A 22,297-nucleotide genomic window follows, 5' to 3' on the forward strand; every position below is an offset into this window, starting at 1 on the left:
TTGTTTTTTTTTTAAAACAAAATTGAAGCCGAAATTGGCCTCCCAAGGTGGCGGCGATCAGAGCTTTTAGTGATGACCGATGTACACTTTAAAAGTCTTTACAGAAATATGTGAAAGAAAAAAGTTAAACAGAGCTTTGAAAGAAAAACTAGACCATGAAATACATTTTGAAAAAGTTTAAAAAGATGAAATGGTTTTAAAAAAAAGTAGACAAAGAAACTATTAATTTAAATAAAAAAGTTCAAAAATATTTGATATAATTTTAAAGTGCAATTTACGATTAAATTAATGTATAATTCATGTACCTTTTAGTTCTTAGTTACCCAATATAGTGTTGAAGGTTGATAACATGACTGCATGGTAAGCGATAGTGGTGTTTACTTACAATTTTGAGAAATTTTATATTCAACTTTTGTAGCAAGATACCAGATATGTACATGAACTATTAGCTGAGTGCTGTGAGCACACACAACTCAGGGGTTCCTTCTAGGATTATTTAATACATGAATGTAATTAATGAATATAATATTTAATAAGAACATTAATTACAAAATCAAATTTTTTGAATATTATATATTATTTTATATATATTATTCTTTGTAATATTCCAGCTCTCAATAATTGAGTCAATTAATTTTGACTTGTCATTCATAACAACAATAAAAATTATTAAGGAAATTTACTGATAAGACACATAATGTATGTTAACAAACATTATCAACATGTATGTTACTGAAAAATGTATAATACACATAAATTTATATCTTTAAATGTTTATTATCCCTTAAAGTATTGGGATAATCACTCCAAGTATAAAATGTAAATGCATGTAAAAACACCCTAAAAAGAAATTCATAACCTATTGATAAACTTTTGAATATAAAAATATTTAATGAACAAACTTCTCATAGGTTTGACTTAGATATATCTGATAACCATTTATTTTCACTGACTAATCTTATTTGTTATATATAATATACATACATACATACATACATACATACATCATACATACATACATACATACATACATACATACATACATACATACATACATACATACATACATACATACATACATACATACATAAAACTATTTATATATAAACTCTATACTACCAAATAACTCTAGAAGGAACCTCTGAGTTGTGCGTACTCACAGCGCTAAACTAATAATTCATGCAGCATTTATGACCTTGTGGTACCTATCTGAAAAACTAATGTATAAAAAATATTATAACTTAAAAGGAAACTCAGCTGCCCTAATAATTGTGCTTAAGATATAATTCTATATAATCATCAGTTTCTTAACTGTCATACACTGTAAATCTAAATGGTTCTTCGAGAGTTCTTTGAAGTACCTAATGGTTCTTTAGGGTCATTTGATGTTCTTTAATGAGCTAACGGGTTCTTCGCGCAGTTGTATGGTTCTTTTGAACTTTTTTTATTACATTTCGGAATTTCAATAAGGTTCTTCGTGTTTTTTAAGAACCCTTAATAAACAAAGGTTCTGCATAAAGCGCCATTTTGTTTTTCATCTCGCGTGTTTATTGAAGTCTAACGCACACTGCTTAATTATATTTTGTTAAAAGCATCAAACAATATTAGAATCTGATTTAATATTTGAATTTGAAGTGTTTCGTTAATTTTTGGTATGGCAGAATATTTAAATTGGAGTGTTGAAGATGTCTGCAGATATTTAGAATTAAACGGGCTATCAGAATTAAGACAGAAAATTACTGGTTTGATTATTATTTTATGTTTTTTATATTACAACTATTTTTGAACTTTAATAGTTTTGTTTTTAGTCAAGTCATTTTTAACTTAAATTTAAGTAAAATATTTTGTAATGGCAGCTAGCAGTAATATTATATGCTTTACTTGTTCCACATGCGGTGTACATAAGTATTCTATGAAAAAGTATTTAGATCATTTGCATATTATGCATGAGCATACAGCTGGTTATCTTGCAGTATGTAATATTGATGGTTGCCCAGCATCCTATAAATCTGTAAAATGTTTGCGTCAGCATATTCGAATTAAGCATTGTACAATTTACTATTCATCTATATTGTCAACAAACAACTGCCATACTTCAACTGTTAAAATATTAGAAAAGGAATATTTAGAAAATTGTGATAATCAAAACAACACAAATGAATGTGAAAGTGCAACTATCAGTAGTTCTCATTCTGATTTACCTGATTTATCTATGTCATTAGACAAGTTGCTAAGCAGCTTGCAGCAGCATTTTGCACTGTTTATTGTCGGAATAGCTGAAAAGCATTCTATACCATCTGTCGTGCAAATTGATATGGCTAATGAAGTCCAATCCTTGCTAACTTATTACAATAATAATTTTTGTAGTATAGTAAAACAGGAGTTAGGCAACAGCTTAGTATCTAATGAAAGTTTGCACAATTTATTAAACAATGGATTGCTTTTAGATAGAGTTTTATCAGTTGTCAACTCCAGTAAAAAAATTATTGCCTTTAGTAAAACCAATTTAGGACTTATTTTGCCACTTGAAATAACTTTGTGTAGCACAGATGATATTTTAAGTGAAAATGATTTTTGTGTAGAATCAATAGTAATTGATCATCAAAATGGTGTACCTAAAAATCCTATTATTGGTAATTCTTTTGGTGATACAACTTGTATTAATGACAATAACAAAACCATTAAAGAAACTTTTCAATACATTCCAATTTTACCACTGCTTAAACAGTTAATTGAAAAGGAGGAAATATGGAGTTCTATAAAGCGAAAATTAGAGAATGATTCATCTAAAAAAACAAATTTCCTTTACTCATATTCTGATGGTTTTATCTGCAAGCATCATGACATTTTTAATGACAAGTATGCTTTAAGACTCCATTTGTATATTGATGAATTTGAGGTATGCAATCCAATTGGAGCTCATCGTACAGTGCATAAAATATGTGCATTTTACTTTTTCCTTGGTAACATTGAAGATAAATATATATCAAGACTTCAAAATATATACTTATGTATTCTTGTAAAAGAAAAATTAATTAAAAAACATAAAACATACAAGGATGTTTTAAAACCTTTCATTCAGGATTTAATAACATTACAAAATGAAGGCATATTAGTTGTGGTTGATGGCCAACAGATTCAATTATATGGTGGCTTAGCAACAATTTCTGCTGATAACCTTTCAGCCCATGCACTAGCTGGTTTTCGTCGTGTTTTTAATTCAGGTTTTTTTTGCCGTCAGTGTATGACTTCGTATATAGACAAAAATCAAATGTTTTCTGAGCTTGATGCAACACTTCGTACTGATGAAATGCATCATTATCACTTGGCTGCTATTTCAGGCCAAAGTCAGATTTCTTCAAGTATGTATGGTGTTGAAAGGCGTTGTCCTTTTTTAGATTTATCATATTTTAAAGTTATGCAAGCGTTTCCACCAGACATAATGCATGACATGCTGGAAGGTACAGTTCCACAATTAATAAGTCTATTGTTGTTGAAACTCAAAGAAGATAAGTTAATTTCAATTGAGCAGATGAATATAGAGCTTAATATATTTGAAATAGGTAGAAATGACAGATTGAACAAACCAGTTCCATTTTTTGTACGTTCTGCTACTTCTATTAATTTTATTGGATCAGCATCACAAAAATATTGTATGTTTCGTTTATTACCATTTATGATTGGAAATCGTATACCAATGTCTAATAAATATTGGTTGTTGTATTTACAGCTTAGAGAAATAGCTGATTATGTGTTTGCTCCTAAAATTTCTAAATCTGTATTACCGTTTCTTCAATTTTTAGTGGAGCAGTTTTTGCACAATTTCGCAGAACTTTTTCCAAATAATTTTACACCTAAATTTCATTTCATGCTCCATTATGCTCGTCTTATTAATGATTATGGGCCACTGCGTTATTTATGGTGTATGCGTTTTGAAGCAAAACACAAGTATTTTAAAGAATTGGCTTCTTCAATTAGAAATTTTAAAAATATTGCCTACTCGCTTGCAAAACGACACCAGTTACGGCAGTGTTGGGAGATGACATCTTCAGATTTCTTCAAAGAAAATGAGAAAACTTATAATCTTTGTTCCATTACTTTTGAAAGTTTAGCATCTTCTATTCAAGAAAAATTAGTAAGTTTTTTTGGTTATAGTATTACTGATAAGAAAGAAACTATTTGGAAGTGTAGCAGCTTGCTTATAAATGGAATCCAATATCATGTTCACGATACAGTGATTCTAGATTTATTACATGTGGAAGAAATACCATTATTTTTTAAAATCTATCATATTATAAGATTTCGTCATCACTGGGTATTTTGTTGTAAGTTTCTTATTTCTGATAAGTATTCTGCTCACTTACATGCCTTCAGAGTTGTTGAAGAAGAAAATCTGACAATATGCTTACCTACAGATGTTTTTGATCACCAATTGCTAGACACATATATTTTACAGGATGGGTGCTGTTATATTACTCTCAGATACAGTTGTTCTTTATAAAATCTCTTTATATTTTTAATTTAACAATGTTAAAATAAAAAATCTCAAAATGTATTAAACTTTTTATTGATTAAAATAAAATACAATTTTTTTTTTTTTTGTTCTGCGTCTAGCTAAGTAATTATGTTGTTGCATTAATTAATATAAAATCTCAAAATTTACTCTTTTTTTTGTAAGTATTTTATTGTAGAGGAAGAAATTGATGGAAAAACGCTGGTGTCTTTAACTGAGACAATGGTGGCCAGTATATGTCAAACGATTCGTCGGCAGGTAGCTCTCATTGAAGTTATAAAGAATCTTAAAACTTCACATGCACAGCAAGAAACCACTTGCTCTTAGTAAACAAATTTTTATTTTAGCTTAAATATTACTTTTTAAATTTTTTTTTAGTTATTGCTTTTCAAGTTATACCTGAAATATATTATATTAAATATTAGTTGATCATACTAGGCATCTGTTTGTGTTTTTTACAAAAATAACATGTAATTAGAATACATAGTAATAGAAATAATATGTTAATTAGTGTTTTTGGAAATGATGTTTTAAATACATCAATGATATCCTCAATATCTTGTGATGGAAATAGTAGTATGATTCCTGGGGTGTCCCAAATTATGAAACCATGGCCAGTGCGTTATCAGCTACCTATTTTGCCTCCATCAGTCAATGCAGCTTTGGATGCCAAAGATCATTGTTTCCTGCAATTTAATCGAAGCAAATATAGAAACCAACTTCTACAATGTCTTTATGATGACATCAGTAAATACACCATGTAAGTTATACTATGTAAAACTTAAATTTCATTTAGTTATAAAAAACATATTTTTATAAATAAATGTAATTTATGTATTACATAAAGTATATGTTTGAAAATTTTTGTAAAGGTATCCATCAAGTGCGCAATACTCAGCTGTACTTGCTGCCATTTGCAGTAGGTATCCACACTTAAGTGACTTCCCGTCAGGATGTACTTCTTCTTATAGATATGTTGTATGTGTAAGTTGTCTATGTAATGCTTTTGTTTTGTGTGTGTGTATATATATATATATATATATATATATATATATATATATATATATATATATATATATATATATATATATATATATATATATATATGTATGTATGTGTATATATATATATATATATACATATATATATACATACATATATATATACATACATATATATATATATATATATAAAAAATTGGTAGCCAACACTATTAGAAAGCTTGAAGAACAAGTTTAAGAAGGAGAGAGCTCCTTTAATCCATATGTCGGTTGTTGCTGAACATAAGAAAAAATTTGGTCAACAAGGTAGAGGACGAAAAAGAAAGGAAGATGCTATTAGTGATAATCAATCTTGTACTAGGAAAAGTAGAGAATTGGTATAATTTTGCTTTTTATGCATGTATTAAGCTTTTTCATAAATAAAAAAAACTTTATTTAAAAGTAAAGTTACTATGTTTAAAATATAGTTATTTTTTTAAAGCTGAACAAACTTCCTATTGGGGAGGATGAAACAACCATCAGAAAACATCATTATGACATGAAAATAGAATACAATAAGCTCAGGCCAGACATTAACATGCTGTTGGATCGCCAGCAACGTACTTGTGCTACTCGAGCAAAGGATTTTGATTCTGTTTTAAGTACAGTAGATTTAAAATCAGCTTATCCTTGGCTCTCTATTGCTAGATTGGTTTGTTTTTAGTGTTTTTATTAACTTAATTATTAAATTATCTATTATTTGGTTGTTCTCACTTTTTAATAACAATCTTTTGATAATAATCTCATTTTTTGATAATAACTTGACAATAATGCTAGATAAGGAATGGTAAATAAGAGCAATTTATGTTTTCCTTATTTTTTTATGATATTAATAAATTTGAATAATTAATGGAAAAGTTAATTATTAATTATTAGGTCCATAAAATAGATGATTTACCCTAATATACATTTATTTTATAGTAGTTTTATTTCAAAAATTTGTTAAATGTCTAAAACACTCAATAGCAGATTGCCTTTTTTTTTCTTCTAAAGTTTCTAAATGAAATGAGATTACGATTTGCCAAAGATCTGGATAAAGAACTCCACCAATCTATGGGTGGAATGGCTTACAAAATTCTGCAACTTATAAAATCAAAGCATAAAGATGATTTAGTAAATTCAATATCTGCAGAAGTGGAGTGTGAAATTGATGACTCGATAAAGAAAGGTAATGTTCAATATTTGTGTCACAATAAAATGTGTAATGAGTAAAATGTAAAGTAAATTTAAAAAAATGAAAACTATTACTTATGCTAATTGCACATGACACAATACGCCTCATACAAGTATATATAACTTTATATTATACAACTTTGGATGCTCCAAAGCATCCAAAGTTGTTTGGATGGCATCAGTATCCTGATGCAACATAATAAGCTTTTTTTCTACCTAATTCTGAGGTCTGGTTTTGTGTATTGTATTTTAACATTATCATATTATTTTATAAATGATTTGTTACATTACAGATGCTACATTGAATGCATCCATTATTTTGTTACCAAGGCTGTTCAAAGAATCTATTGACTGCTTGTTTACATTTGACATTCAACCAGTGCAGAGTACGCCAACTATCAAAATGCCAAAAAGACAAAGGCTTATATCAAAAGACTGTTGTGTTATGTTGGATGGTTGCGTTATAATAGAGCATTGCAGCGATGTTGATGTTTCATTAGCGATGTCGTGTGTTTTTGCATCGTATTATATATATAATATTCAATATCCCCCGCAATTAAAAAACACGTTATTGTTTTATGAGCATATTGTTTATGGCTTGTCGTCTAAAGAGCGACCAGTGACTATAACTAGAATGGCAAATACTTTGATTGATATATCAAATTGATTTATTATACGTTTATAATTATATATTTGCGTAGTTAAAAACTCAGCTTTTTTAACCCCAAAAATATTCATTTTAAACTGGAGTGGTTTTATATTTTTTTATATTTTAATATTCTGGAATAATTATGCGCTGAGTAAAAAGCAACATAAGTGTGTTGTTAAAATACAACACAAACGAATTCTTAAAATACTATATTATAAATGTCTGTTTTTTCATAATAGTTCATAACATAATAACAAAATAGTTAATATAAAATAAATGAGTTATTAGAAAAAGAATCAATAAAAATACATTTATATTTAATTTTAGTCTTTTTAAACTCTCCTACTACAACCAGAGTAATAATAAAAAGTAGTTTTCGTAAAAAAGATACATATAGTTATTATATATAAAATATATTAATTATAAATATATACGAAAAAAAAATATATATATATACATATATAAACATATATAATATATATATATATATATATTATATATAGTTAATTTAGATTATTCAATTAAAAAGGAAAAATTAAATAATTTTTTGAAAATAATTAAATAATGCCTGTCTTTTGGCAAAAAAATAATTAAAAACAAAAATTAAAAACTTTTTGAAGGCAGGTTATGCGAAACTGTATGAAAAGTTCTTTTAAGAACCTCAACGAGTGCTTAAATAGAGCACCCGTAATAGAGTTCTTCAATGATCCTTAAGTAGTTCTTTAAAGAACCTTTACGGAGGGTTCTTACGAAGAACCAATTTATAAGGTTCTTTAAAGAACCTAAAAGGGTGCTCCATTGGCATAATCGCAAAGAACCTTTAATAGTTCTTCGAAGAACCATTTGGGTTTAGAGTGTATGGTCGTTAATAGCTCATTAATTCGACCGCCATATTGGGAAGCCAAAACTAGCTTCATAAAATTTCCTGTAAACGCTATACAGTGTTATATTTTGAGACCAGTACCTCGATAAAAGAAAAGTTTAAAAAAAAAAGAGTTGTTTTTATTCGCTGGCACCAATTATAGTCTAGCGTAACTACTCAAGGCTCTATTTTCTTATTTCATTCCATGAAATTTTTCTTCTTCTTTAGGAAGTCAATGCCTCATTTGGCTCTCATTTTATCAGAGTTCAAATAAAAAAAACTAGATCCTCGTGAAACGATTACGTAAAAGTTAATTTCATGTAAAACTCAATGCATTACTAAGAATTGTTAGAAGACCTGTTAACAAACCCAAACCAAGTACCTCTTATCTCTTAATGTTTATTTTTTCAAAGCTTTGGCTAATCAACAATTAAAATCGCTCTACTTGTCTGTAAGGAATAACTTCAGACCTTTTAATTCAAAAAATTGTCGACGTCATAGCGATAAAGTTCAATTAAGTTTTCGCCATTTTCTGTTCACATTTTCATATCTTTTATTCCTAAATACCCTTCTTTTAAAGAAAGTTTCAATGCTTTTAAGCTATCGATTGTTTTCTGAAGGTAAGCTTTTTCAGGACAGTCAGTATATCCTTCATTAGAACTGACAGCGTCTTAAATTGTGAAAGAATCTTTTTCTATGAGTTTTTGCTGGATCCAAAACCGTCGGTTTACTTTCTATTTAAAAGTTCTCAAAATTTTCGCATCTGCAGTCATCTGCTGCGTTCCTGCAGAAACAAAATGTTTTGTTGAAAAGCTTAAAGATTCTAATAAGTAATTAAACTATTAAACAAACTGAGAATAATAATAACGAGAACAAGAATAAGTGAACTTAAAATGATTTTCTTTATCAAGCGAAGCAAAGTCAAGAAAAAGCGAGTTTAAAATAATTTTCTTCATCAAGTAAATAAAAGGTTTATGGACCTGTATTCAGAACAGTTTTATTTCTTCTCAAATGTTTTTGCGATGCGAGACGTCTTTCAAAAAAGAACAAAATGTATTGAAATATTTGTGGGAAAGATGGTCTCGCAATATCTACATTTTCTATGCGTCTTGACTTTGTATTTTTGCTGATAAAAGTTTTTTTAAAAGGTTTTAGCCTTTATGTGCTTTTAACACTGGTTTTCCCAATTTTTTTCTGCTCCGATTCCTTGTCTGCTCCCATTGCTGCTGTTTTAAAAGCATTCTTTACTTTCTGATTCCCTCTTCATTTTCAGCTGATAATCTTTTTGATTAACGATCTTATCTTTTTATTTTTCATAATCTCTCTGTGCTTGTGTCTTAAGCATCATTTTCATAATCTCTCTGTGCTTGTGTCTTAAGCATCATTTTCATAATCTCTCTGTGCTTGTGTCTTAAGCATCATTTTCATAATCTCTCTGTGCTTGTGTTTTATCCATTGTCTATTCCTTCATTTACAACTAAAAAGCTCTTCAGTATTTTGTATGTTCCCGATATAGAATTCCAAAAAATATCACTTTCTTAACAAAACGAACAAATATAAACTATTGCCTAGTTTAGAAATTTGTAATTTGTAAAACCTGTAAAAGGCTAAATAAACGGGTTAATAAACTTGAATTGCCGAATGAACTTTATACTCATTAAAATTAGAGAGAATTGTTATATGTTTTCCATAAAAAAAGTTGCTGAACATTAAAATTGTAGTTAGCACCAATAGTAGTAGTTACAATAGTTGTTTATTGTAGCTACAATTGTAGTTAACACCAATGTATTAAGTTTTCACCCATGATAAATCGAAGACCTGATCAATCTTTTTATATTAGAAGTATTGGTCTCTCATTTATATGGGAGTGTAACTAGTACAAAATAAGCATCGGATGGATTCCATCATGCATCGTTATGACTTCAGAAACTTTAAAATTTTTTAGTTGATTTCTTCTGGAGTAAAATAAATACGAGTTAGTGAATATAAGAAATTAATATCGTGAGGAAGGAGAAATAAGAACAGAGAATAGAAAAGACTTAAACACGAAGGTTTATTTATTCTGCCATGTAAGAGAATGACAAGAAGAGAAAGTGTAAAGGAGAAAAATTTTAAAAAAAAAACGCGATTAGGAAAAGACGTACACACGAAAGCATAATTACCCTGTCATGCAGTTAGAATTTAAGTAGGACAAACAACTAAATGCTGCCAAATGAAATAAAGAGCTTAAGGTATCAGTAATAAAGGCAAATACAACCTAATGCACTTTCCGACATTTGGTTTTTAATAATGACATTTTCTTAAGAAAAAAAATGTATTTTTTAGCAATAAAAAATTACAGGTAAGAAACTGCGTTAAAAAAACAATTAACGATACAACGACCAGCGAAAACGATGTCAGGACAAAAATGAGTCTTTCTTGAAAATGCTGTCCGTCATCGCGACGCGTGATTTGACTATAAAAAAGAAGAAACATTCGAACAAACCGTTTGATGCGTGATTTAAGTTTTTTTTTGAGAATAAAAGCTTAGTAAGAAAAAAAAAGAAAAAAGAAAACCTTTATCTTTCGTTCTTCTAATAACCTTTTCCTCCATATCCATAGCCTTTATTGTAAAAGCCTCCGCCATATCCTCCGTATCCTCCGTATCCTCCGTAACCTCCGTAACCACCATACCCGCCGTACCCATACGCTTTAGGATCCTCTTTTGCTTTGGTCGATTCGTCTTTGTAGTAGCCTTTTCCGTATCCACCATATCCTTTATTGTAAAAGCCACTTCCATATCCTCCGTATCCGCCGTATCCACCGTATCCGCCGTATCCGCCGTACCCACCATACCCGCCGTTCCCATACGCTATAGGATCTTCTTTTGCTTTAACGGATTCGTCATTGTAGTAGCCTTTTCCGTATCCGCCATATCCTTTATTGTAAAAGCCACTTCCGTATGCTCCGTATCCGCCGTATCCACCGTAGCCACCATACCCGCCGTACCCATACGCTTTAGGATCTTCTTTTGCTTTAGTCGATTCGTCTTTGTAGTAGCTTTTTCCGTATCCGCCATATCCTTTATTGTAAAAGCCACTTCCATATCCTCCGTATCCGCCGTATCCACCGTATCCGCCGTATCCGCCGTACCCACCATACCCGCCGTTCCCATACGCTATAGGATCTTCTTTTGCTTTAGTCGATTCGTCTTTGTAGTAGCCTTTTCCGTATCCGCCATATCCTCCGCCATATCCTCCGCCGTATCCTCCATATCCTCCGCCGTATCCACCGTATCCGCCGTATCCCATTTCTGAAAGATTCATTGTAATAGAAACTAATGTAAAATGTTCTTATTTTACACGAATTTCTTTGCATTGGCTGCAAGAATACTAGCAAAAAGATACATTTGAATTAACAAACTTGAAAGATAAAACTATTAAAGCTCTTACTGTATGGATAGAAATACGGATCTTCTTTCGAAGCTTTCACTGATTCGTCTTTGTAGTAACCCTTTCCGTATCCATAATTGCCACCGTATCCGCCGTATCCGCCATATCCCCCGCCGTATCCGCCATATCCCCCGCCGTATCCGCCGTATCCATAACCTTTTCCTACGCAAATAAACAAACTCAAACAAAAATCACTTTTTTTAAAAAGACTTCGACGGCTTTTAACCGAAGATTTAAACGCTTAAACTATCAAACTTCCATGGCTACAAAGTTACACTTACCGTAACCGTTAATCGAAGGATCGCTGTTCTTCTCGCATTTGACGTAAGCAGTCAAGCAAAGCAGGACTATCGAAAGAAGTATGTTTGATGCATGCATGTTGTATGCGTTCCTAAATAATGAAGGGTTTAAACGAAGTAGCAATCGGTTTTATTGAAAACGTTTGTTTATTGCCGCTAAAAGTGCCTACAAATACACACGCTTTGACGGTTGAAGAACAATCGTCCAACGAAGCGAGCTTTGTAATCAAACTGTTCTCAACACCTTTTTATACTGATCTCTGCTTCCTCATAGAAATTCCTCTTATGTTACGCATAAAAATACTTCAACGCGGAACAAAATGCCACGAACTGTTTTTAAGTGATTTTTATGCCTCGTTGTGGCTCTAAAGTGCAATAAAGTACAGCAGATGGAAATGCATGAACGAAAGCTAAAGAATTTTTCAAACCTATTACCATCTTTAATTGCTTTTAAATGTAATTTAATTTTGTGCATTACAAGAACTTAATGGCAAACTCTAGTTCTTAGACTTTTAATGAGAGAATTTGTGTCTGTTGCTATTTTGGCATTTATGTTACACTTTTCGACGCTATTGAGCTGTATTACTCACCACATTATAAGTTGTTTAAATATTATAAGTTGTTTTTTAAATTGCGTTGCCATGTTTTATGACAAATTTATATGAATTTTTAGTTGATTTTTTTTCTTTTGAAATACAAGTTTTGACGGATTTAATTCAAGAGCAAATATTTCCTAAGTTTGAAATGTCGCATACCTTTTGCACTAGTGAAATCTTTCATTCTCCACCTCCTCCTCCCACTTGCCCGATTTTTAAGACTTTCTTTTTATTGCAAATTATGAAAAGTCGTTATGTAAAGTAAAAAAAAATTCGCCTCCATTTTTTGTTTTTTTTGTTTGTTTGTTTTATTTTTCTTTTATCAAAACAAAGTACTCATGCTTAAACTTGAAGAAAAACAAAAAACCAATCAAAACACCAATATAAGCCTCTATATATATATATATATATATATATATATATATATATATATATATATATATATATATATATATATATATATATATATATATATATATATATATATGTATATATATATATAATACAGCTCAATAGCGTCGAAAAGTGTAACATAAATGCCAAAATAGCAACAGACACAAATTCTCTCATTAAAAGTCTAAGAACTAGAGTTTGCCATTAAGTTCTTGTAATGCACAAAATTAAATTACATTTAAAAGCAATTAAAGATGGTAATAGGTTTGAAAAATTCTTTAGCTTTCGTTCATGCATTTCCATCTGCTGTACTTTATTGCACTTTAGAGCCACAACGAGGCATAAAAATCACTTAAAAACAGTTCGTGGCATTTTGTTCCGCGTTGAAGTATTTTTATGCGTAACATAAGAGGAATTTCTATGAGGAAGCAGAGATCAGTATAAAAAGGTGTTGAGAACAGTTTGATTACAAAGCTCGCTTCGTTGGACGATTGTTCTTCAACCGTCAAAGCGTGTGTATTTGTAGGCACTTTTAGCGGCAATAAACAAACGTTTTCAATAAAACCGATTGCTACTTCGTTTAAACCCTTCATTATTTAGGAACGCATACAACATGCATGCATCAAACATACTTCTTTCGATAGTCCTGCTTTGCTTGACTGCTTACGTCAAATGCGAGAAGAACAGCGATCCTTCGATTAACGGTTACGGTAAGTGTAACTTTGTAGCCATGGAAGTTTGATAGTTTAAGCGTTTAAATCTTCGGTTAAAAGCCGTCGAAGTCTTTTTAAAAAAAGTGATTTTTGTTTGAGTTTGTTTATTTGCGTAGGAAAAGGTTATGGATACGGCGGATACGGCGGGGGATATGGCGGATACGGCGGATACGGTGGCAATTATGGATACGGAAAGGGTTACTACAAAGACGAATCGACTAAAGCAAAAGAAGATCCTATAGCGTATGGGAACGGCGGGTATGGTGGGTACGGCGGATACGGTGGATACGGCGGATACGGTGGATACGGCGGATACGGAGGATATGGAAGTGGCTTTTACAATAAAGGATATGGCGGATACGGAAAAAGCTACTACAAAGACGAATCGACTAAAGCAAAAGAAGATCCTAAAGCGTATGGGTACGGCGGGTATGGTGGCTACGGTGGATACGGCGGATACGGAGGATACGGAAGTGGCTTTTACAATAAAGGATATGGCGGATACGGAAAAAGCTACTACAAAGACGAATCGACTAAAGCAAAAGAAGATCCTAAAGCGTATGGGTACGGCGGGTATGGTGGCTACGGTGGATACGGCGGATACGGAGCATACGGAAGTGGCTTTTACAATAAAGGATATGGCGGATACGGAAAAGGCTACTACAATGACGAATCCGTTAAAGCAAAAGAAGATCCTATAGCGTATGGGTACGGCGGGTATGGTGGTTACGGAGGATACGGAGGATACGGAGGATACGGAGGATATGGCGGAGGCTTTTACAATAAAGGCTATGGATATGGAGGAAAAGGTTATTAGAAGAACGAAAGATAAAGGTTTTCTTTTTTCTATTTTTTTTCTTACTAAGCTTTTATTCTCAAAAAAAAACTTAAATCACGCATCAAACGGTTTGTTCGAATGTTTCTTCTTTTTTATAGTCAAATCACGCGTCGCGATGACGGACAGCATTTTCAAGAAAGACTCGTTTAAATATCTCTTAAACACTGCCCTGACATCGTTTTCGCTGGTCGTTGTATCGCTAATTGGATTTTTAACGCGATTTCTTACGTGTAATGCTTTACAGCAGAAAAATACATTAATTCTTCTGAAGAAAGTGGTGTTTTTATAAAATGTGAAAATCGTTTATCATTTGATAAAATTAAAACAGTTTTGCGTTTGCGTTGAATACAGCAATCCCAATTTCTATATAAACAACTTAAGGCGGTACATCTCCATTGATTTTCCTATTTTCAAAATATGGTCCTTTTTTGAAAAATTCATTTTTTTTTTTAGCGTAAAGTTTATCATAGACTACGCTTTTGAAACCTGTTTAGCAAACTAAATAAAAAAGTGGAAGTTGTGTTTTTTGGTCGTTGCATATGTCAGCGTTTTTAGCAACGCATTTTTCAGTAATGAATTACTTTTTCAGGCTTCTAAATCTCAATAAATTTATTGATAATACAGCTTAAATGATTCTCCTTTATTTTAAAAGCTTTATTTTGAAATGCTGTTATGATACGCTTTAACTTTTTCGAGAGCGTGATAAGTTCTTTTTCAAGTTGTTGTTCACTATTTTTATCGTTTTGTCGCAGTGAAATGAGAAATATGTGACGATCGCTTGATCGATCCAAAAGGAAACCTTTTTTTTACTAATCAACACTTAAACTCTTTAAATTACCGGCAAAAAAAATTGGTATCACTTAAAAGTCATGCGATTCCTTTTATAGTTTATTTTTTGTTAAAACAAAAGAAGGGCAAAGAAATGCACTAACATCTAAGAATTAGGAAAATATGGTTCCGATTTCAACACAGCGAAACAAAGGATTTATGTAGCAATGAAAGTTTACTAAAGGCTGAAACCGAACGTATTTTAACCTGTCTATAGAATGAATTTTTGGATCAGATAAAGGGACAAAGGAGTTACAAAGGAGTATTATCCGCATAATCCTGTACCATACCGCATGCCTTAACAAGCATACGGTATGGTACAGGATAACGGGGAAGCAGCTGCTATTACGACTGTAGCATGGGTTGATGCAGAGATATTTAAAGAAGATGCTACTCAGTAATTGACCGCAGTTTGATGGTAGAGTTGATAATACAAAAGTTTTGTTAATAGTTGAAGGTTCCTTAACAAAATACCCTGCCACAATAAAAGAGGAACACTATACACTATACTTTATTTGCGGTAATAGATACGTTTTAAAGCTTCCATATCACCTCGGATAAGATTGAAATACATATGAATATTGCCGAAAAAGTTTTTCAGAATGTATTTATTGATATTTTGAAAGAGAATGAAATGAAGTTTTTTAACACAAAACGGTTGGGCATTATTATGCATTTGCGGGAAATAAATTTAGAAAGTAAGTTGAACTGGTTGATTATAGACTCCATAGAAATGAACTTCTCCTGAAACAAATGATAACATTTCTAAAAATGGGGCAACTGAGCAAAAACAAATTATACGGTACTATTTGAAAACTGTAAAATGATGCGACTGCTTTGGAAATTAATCCATCATTTAGAAAAATTTATATTGCAGATACTCATTACACTAAAGGACGAACTTATAAAAGATTTATCAGTTTAATGGTTGCAAAAATTGGTCAAATGTCTGGTTGCTTAGAAATGGAAATATAACCATACATTTGGCTTCAGTTGAAATTGGTCAAGTTAATCATTTCTTTCTTTCATTCTTTATTTATATATTTCTCATGAAATGAAAAAGGTTTTTTGGTTTTTTTATTTTTTTAAAACAAAAAAAACTTTAGAAATATTATTATTCTTAAGTTTTTGTTATGTTATTCAAATTTTACTTTGACTGATTTGTTGACCTTACCTGTCTTGATAAGTTCAACTCTCTTAAAAACCTGTCTCTATTTTCGTGGGAATAAACATTGCTTGCTGCTTCTTTAACCTGTTTAACTCTTCGTTCATTCGCCCATCAGAAGATTCATGGACTGCCCATCAGAAGGCCAATTAAAAATACTCATACGCTGAAACATACAGGGTGCGGCAGTGATTCGCGAGCTATTTCTTGGCTAGGTTTTGTAATGTAAATAAAAAGTTCCGAAAAATTATTTTTGTTGATTAATGTTCAACGAACGACTTAAGTTTGAATAAAAATGCAGATAAAAGACATTTTAGTTAAAAGTTTTACTATAGAAGCCAAAAGAACTGAAGTTTTAAATTTTATTTACGCGGGTCCCCCTACAAGTGATGTAATTGGTATTTCTTGAGAGTCTAAAACCACTTTTTACCAAGTGAAAACGCGTGACAGTGCTGAGAAAGCCCAAATGCTCTCTCCTGTGAACAAAAAAAATATGTTGAAAAGAACTCCACTATTTCCATTAAAAAGACAGTAAAACTGTTCAATGTTAATGAGAGGACAGTCAAAAGAACTCTAAAAATACTTAAAAAGTTAGTGTGGCTTAACCTACATGCCAAATTTTGACAGAAACTTTTTAGTGTTGACTGTATGATCAATAGGTGAAATGACAGGTTCTGTGTGCAGTAGGGTGATTCTATTTTTTAGTTTGTCATGCAAACCTTTTCTAAAACATGAATAATTGTATTCTAAGAGCAACTAAATAAAAAATAATTAAAAATTTGAAAATTTTACTAGGTCAAAAAAAAAAGTTACTTTATGGAAATAAGACAAAATACTTAGGCAAAAAAACTGATAATTTGTATGATATTTTTTTAATTAGCTGAAGTTAATAGTGAATATAATATAAAACTAGCTTAACAATTATTGGTGGATTAGAAATAAAATAACTGTATTCCATTTTCTATTTTAGTTATAATTATATTTACCTAAATATGTCCCACATAAGTGCTAAAGGAGCATTAAAGAGAAAAGCAAACAACTTAACACCACCGTGTTCAAAGGAATCTCGGGAACTGCTTGCTTCAGCAGCGCCTTATGGATTACGGACTAAATCCTTAGCCAATTTCAAGACTATTCCAGAAGTCCGCCACATTCTTGGCTACTATCACCATCTAGCTGACACACGCCCCGCACCACCATCAAGAGCTGTTATGCAAATAATAGCAAAAGATTTGGAGCAGCTCTGGAATGTGAAATTTAGCATGCCCTCAGTATCCAGAGCTGGCATCACAAAAAAATTGAATGAAGTTGTGAATGCTTATAAATTAAGTTTGAAGAGAAAATCGAATATGGATTTTTTTATGCCATTTGATATCCTTAATAAAAATATAAAGCTGAAGAGGGAAGAGCAGATCTTCTATAATCATCAAATGGATGATAGAAAGAGCTGTGTATTAACCAGCCAAACAGTTGTTGAGCATCCTGCTAACAGGCAGTTGATACCAAAAAACATGGATCTTGATTATGTAGAGCAACTGTACACAGAGTCAAGCTCTGAAAATGATAATAACGTTGATGATTTTCAGCCTTTGTTTGAACGACCCAAACGGAGGTTTAAATCAAAGGTGAGTAATAATAATTTTTGGAAATAAAAAAAGTTTTTTTATTAAATTTATATTAATTTTACTTTTGGTTTAAGGCGATGCCAATTGCCATTATGTGCGCAGAAGCTGGTATCTCAACCCACAAAGGAGTTAGTGTAACTCGCTCATTAAGTTATTTCCATAGTGACATTCCAACTCCAAATCAATCGGCTATTTTCAAAGCTGGTAAAAGGTTGCAAGTCACAACTCTACTTAAACTTAAAGAAGCTTTGTCTGTTCAATTATCCTTTATATTACACTTTGATAGAAAAGGTGTGGCACCATATGATTATGGGATTAAAAAAGTGGAACGCATGGTCATTGCCCTTCAGTCTGATGGACCAATATTTTGGTACATTGGCCTCAAAACATTACATACTAGCGGAACTTCTGAAAATCTAGCCGCTATGATAACGGAAACATTGTTAGAGTATAATGTTGTGCATAAAATATCCCTTATAATTTGTGACACCTGCTCTGTCAATACAGGTTAGTAAAATTAAAATTATTTATTTTTAAATAATAAAAAAAATCCAATTAAATAAGTTATTCCATTTTACTTCAGGTGGATCTTATGATGGTTCTGGTGGAGTAGTAGGGATTTTAAGATCTAAGCTATTTAACAGGCCTGTTCCTTATTATGGATGCAATGCTCACATTTTGGACCTTGTTTTGAAAAAAATGGTAATTTTCCACTTGCCAACACCATCAAAATCGCCTACTCTAACTGACTTTAAGTTCATTCAAAAACTAAAAAATAAGTATCCGCAATTGAAAGAATCATACAATATCCTGTATAAAACACCTCATCCTCCTCCTACTGTAAAAACCTGGAGAGATGATTATAAGCTATTGGCTAGGTTTGTTTTATTAAAAATTATTATTTTCAATATCAATGATTTGTATATGTGATGAATGCGTTGATCCATTTTATTGTTTATTTTTCCAGGTTATGTATTGCATTTAGGCACTATTTGGACACCAATATTTTACCCAAACTGCAGCTACCAACGAAATTACCAAGTTCTCACTCAGCAAGGTGGAACAGCAGAGCAATATATGTCTTGTTAGGCTACTTTCTACTTCCTGAAGAACGACCATTATTGAAAGAAATAGCTAAGTTTATTAGCTGTTCTTGGTCACTTGCATGGTTTAAAATGAGAGAGGAACCCAACTGGGAAAACTTAAAAGAAACTACATCAAGTTGCATTAAAGCCCAAGAAGCTCTGACAAGACATATTCTTGGTGTTAAAATCTCATTCAAGAATGTGCATCGAACAAATGAGGTAGCTGAGAGAGGACTCCGAGCTATGGACATCCGATGTTCCCGGGCTAAGTCTGATGATGCTCTTGAGAGACTTTTTTTAACAGAAATGTTTATGCAAATGTCGAATAAAAAATAACTTCACTTTATAAACTTTGTCGTATTTCTTTTGCTTATGTATAAAATAAAAAAAGACTAAAAAAAAGAAATAATTTTGTCTTATTTCCATAAAGTAACTTTTTTTTTTGACCTAGTAAAATTTTCAAATTTTTAATTATTTTTTATTTAGTTGCTCTTAGAATACAATTATTCATGTTTTAGAAAAGGTTTGCATGACAAACTAAAAAATAGAATCACCCTAGTGTGCAGAAGGGTAACAGGGCTATATAATCAGCATCTGCTCTCCTTTCACCCTAGGCTTGAAGCATAGATCAAGAAAAAAGAAGACCTAATTGAATAAAGATTAAAATGGGAAGAATTGAAAAGGTAGGAAAAGAATTTATCTTAAACTTTTCTTTTGTAAATATTCCGTGAATATAATTTTTAGTACTTTAAAAACTGATATTAAAAAATGTTCTAAAAGTTCGCGAATTGCTCCCACACCCGGTAATCTGTTTTAATTATCGATGGCTCCGCGCAAAATCGGACTATCTGCAATCTCCGCGGAAAACAAATTTGGCATATCTGCAATCTCCGCCAAAAACAAAATTGGCATATCTGCAATCTCCGCGTAAAACAAAATTGGACTATCTGCATTTTTGCCAGATACATTTTTGGACTATCTGCGTTTTTCGGGTGCATAAATTTTTGGTGGTGTTTCTTTAAATATTTGAAGTTTTTTATAAAATTCTACAATTTTTTAAATAATAGCGATTATTTAAACATTTATTAATAGCGATTATTTAAACACAAAACCTTGATCATAACTTGATTAAGTTTTTTAATCAAGTAGTTTTAGTTAAGATAAATATGTTAAAAATAACTTATGTTATTGTTAATGATAATATAGCATATGTAACAAAACATTGTTATGTTACATACTAATTGCTAAATTCATCATACATACTTTGTCAATTTTATTTAGCCTTGTTGTTGTGACTAATAAGTTTAGATCAAATTAAATTCTTGTTATGTTATGTTGCAATGTTGCTAAGTGGTCTTTATACACAAGATCTGCATATAAATATATACAGGATGTCTGCGAAATCAGGGAAATGCCAGGGAATTCGGATATCTTCAAAATAATCAGGGGATTATCAGAGAAATTAGGTTAAATTTTAGAAAAATCAGGAAAGATGAGTCTTTATCAAACTTATATAACTTAAATAAGTTGTATATAGTTCACGTAATCTAAAAGTTTATTTGGCAGATAGTTTTATGAACTTCTCTTGATATATTTAATGTGGGTTGTATTATTGTTTATATTTTTGCAGTTGAAGAGCATTTTTCTAAACGAGAAATAGGTAAATGTCAGGAAAAAGCTAGGGAAATCCAACTTATAATATTGGCAGACACCCTGTGTCTATATATATATATATATATATATATATATATATATATATATATATATATATTAACTATGTTAGTGTATTCTATAAATAGAGTGCTCAATGGTCTTAAAGAGCAGAGCAGTAATAAATTAGTAAAAACACTTATCTAATTTTTTCTTCCACAACTTGTTTCACCATCAATAAGTAATCAGGAAGGTTAACAAATTAATCATTAGTTAACATGTTATATATTAACCTTATATATTTATAAACTTATCTTTCACCATCACTAGGTTCATCAGACTTCCTGATGAACCTACTGATGGTAAAACAAGCTGTCAAAGAAAAAATTAGATAAGTATTTTTGCTAATTTATATATATATATATATATATATATATATATATATATATATATATATATATATATATATATATATATATATATATATTGTAACCTAGATTGTAACTAACAAAATTATTGTTATTAACCTATTTTTGTTCATTAAGCAATCAAACTATATGGAGTTTTCTTTGTTGTCTACTTAAAACCATTCTTTTTTGGAGATGCCACTTAACTGAACACAAACTAGTTAAAAACTCATGCATGAGTATTAAACATTATGGTTTCCAACTTTTCTTAAACTTGGTTTATCAATAATTAGGATCAAAATCAAACTGAACCTAAGGTTCAGTTGGATTTGAGCTCTAAACCATTAAACATTGGTTTAATCAGATGTCACCTCAACTGCAGTGATGATCAAACAATTTTGGTCCAATTATATTTGATAATTTTTTTATATCCAAGACTTTGGGATGTAATGATATATAAAAAAGGGTTGTAATTTTTTTACTATGATAGTAATAACTATGATACAATCAAAAATAGCTGTATTTTTTCTATAAAAGAATAATTACAAAATAACAAAAAACTGCTGTTTTAAATAAACATATCCTTAACTTGCACATTGATCTGAATATCAGGCTTTTATTACTTTTACAGTATACCCAATATAATAAATTATCACATTTGTAATAGACAATATTAATTACTTGAATTTAAATTATAGTCACATTTAGGTAACTTTTAACTTTAGAAATTATAATTTAACATACAAACACAACTTATCTAAAAACATCTATAATTTTGTAGTCCTAACATATTTTTAAGATCTAACATATTTTATTTGACGATAGCAATTATACACTTGAATTAATTAATTTTGTAAGCTAAACAAACCAACTTGTTATTTTCACATTTAACCAAAACATGACTGACTGCTATATGCTATATAGTATACCTATATAATATAGATAACACAGTAACACTACTTTTTTTTTTTCTGTTGAAAATAGACAAACTTGAAAAACACCAAACAATCTTTCGAATAAGCCTCGTAAA

At 30.8% G+C, this 22,297-nt stretch overlaps 4 protein-coding genes across 9 annotated transcripts; 3 read left to right on the forward strand and 1 right to left on the reverse strand.

Moving 5' to 3' along the window:
* The first annotated feature begins 30 nt into the window (after window positions 1-30).
* LOC149885874 (sterile alpha motif domain-containing protein 3-like) lies at window positions 31-7,475 on the forward strand. 4 transcript variants are annotated; one of them, XM_090093209.1, is made up of 8 exons: window positions 31-360; window positions 4,692-4,839; window positions 5,025-5,273; window positions 5,386-5,497; window positions 5,718-5,891; window positions 5,996-6,205; window positions 6,547-6,721; window positions 7,020-7,475. In XM_090093209.1, exons 2-8 carry the CDS (start codon window positions 4,736-4,738, stop codon window positions 7,391-7,393), a joined length of 1,398 nt encoding a protein of 465 aa, XP_089949335.1. In that variant the 5' UTR covers window positions 31-360; window positions 4,692-4,735; the 3' UTR covers window positions 7,394-7,475. The 4 variants fall into 4 exon arrangements, with proteins under 4 accessions (XP_089949335.1, XP_089949334.1, XP_089949332.1 ...); XM_090093208.1 differs by lacking the exon at window positions 31-360 and adding an exon at window positions 1,508-1,742; XM_090093206.1 differs by lacking the exon at window positions 31-360 and having other exon boundaries at window positions 1,749-4,839.
* A 3,318-nt stretch (window positions 7,476-10,793) lies between these two features.
* LOC145184899 (uncharacterized) lies at window positions 10,794-12,046 on the reverse strand. Its single transcript, XM_090094284.1, has 3 exons — window positions 11,950-12,046; window positions 11,669-11,830; window positions 10,794-11,529 (listed from the first exon to the last, which is right to left on the reverse strand). The coding sequence occupies exons 1-3, from the start codon at window positions 12,044-12,046 to the stop codon at window positions 10,811-10,813; spliced, it is 978 nt and encodes a 325-aa protein (XP_089950410.1). The 3' UTR covers window positions 10,794-10,810.
* Window positions 12,047-13,569: 1,523 nt separating this feature from the next.
* LOC149885875 (uncharacterized) lies at window positions 13,570-14,486 on the forward strand. The gene is made up of 2 exons (XM_090094285.1): window positions 13,570-13,666; window positions 13,786-14,486. The coding sequence occupies exons 1-2, from the start codon at window positions 13,570-13,572 to the stop codon at window positions 14,484-14,486; spliced, it is 798 nt and encodes a 265-aa protein (XP_089950411.1).
* A 2,694-nt stretch (window positions 14,487-17,180) lies between these two features.
* LOC149885876 (uncharacterized) lies at window positions 17,181-19,560 on the forward strand. Of its 3 annotated transcripts, none has more exons than XM_090093684.1 (4): window positions 17,181-18,125; window positions 18,200-18,632; window positions 18,709-19,003; window positions 19,093-19,560. In XM_090093684.1, the coding sequence occupies exons 1-4, from the start codon at window positions 17,493-17,495 to the stop codon at window positions 19,544-19,546; spliced, it is 1,815 nt and encodes a 604-aa protein (XP_089949810.1). In that variant the 5' UTR covers window positions 17,181-17,492; the 3' UTR covers window positions 19,547-19,560. The 3 variants fall into 3 exon arrangements, with proteins under 3 accessions (XP_089949810.1, XP_089949811.1, XP_089949812.1); XM_090093685.1 differs by having other exon boundaries at window positions 19,111-19,560; XM_090093686.1 differs by lacking the exon at window positions 17,181-18,125 and having other exon boundaries at window positions 18,162-18,632.
* The last annotated feature ends 2,737 nt before the right edge of the window (window positions 19,561-22,297 follow it).

This window comes from Hydra viridissima, unplaced genomic scaffold (assembly GCF_058129835.1).
Source record: "Hydra viridissima isolate aposymbiotic clone 2 unplaced genomic scaffold, HvirCarnegie_v1 scaffold_7, whole genome shotgun sequence".
Taxonomy (NCBI): Eukaryota; Metazoa; Cnidaria; class Hydrozoa; order Anthoathecata; family Hydridae; genus Hydra; species Hydra viridissima.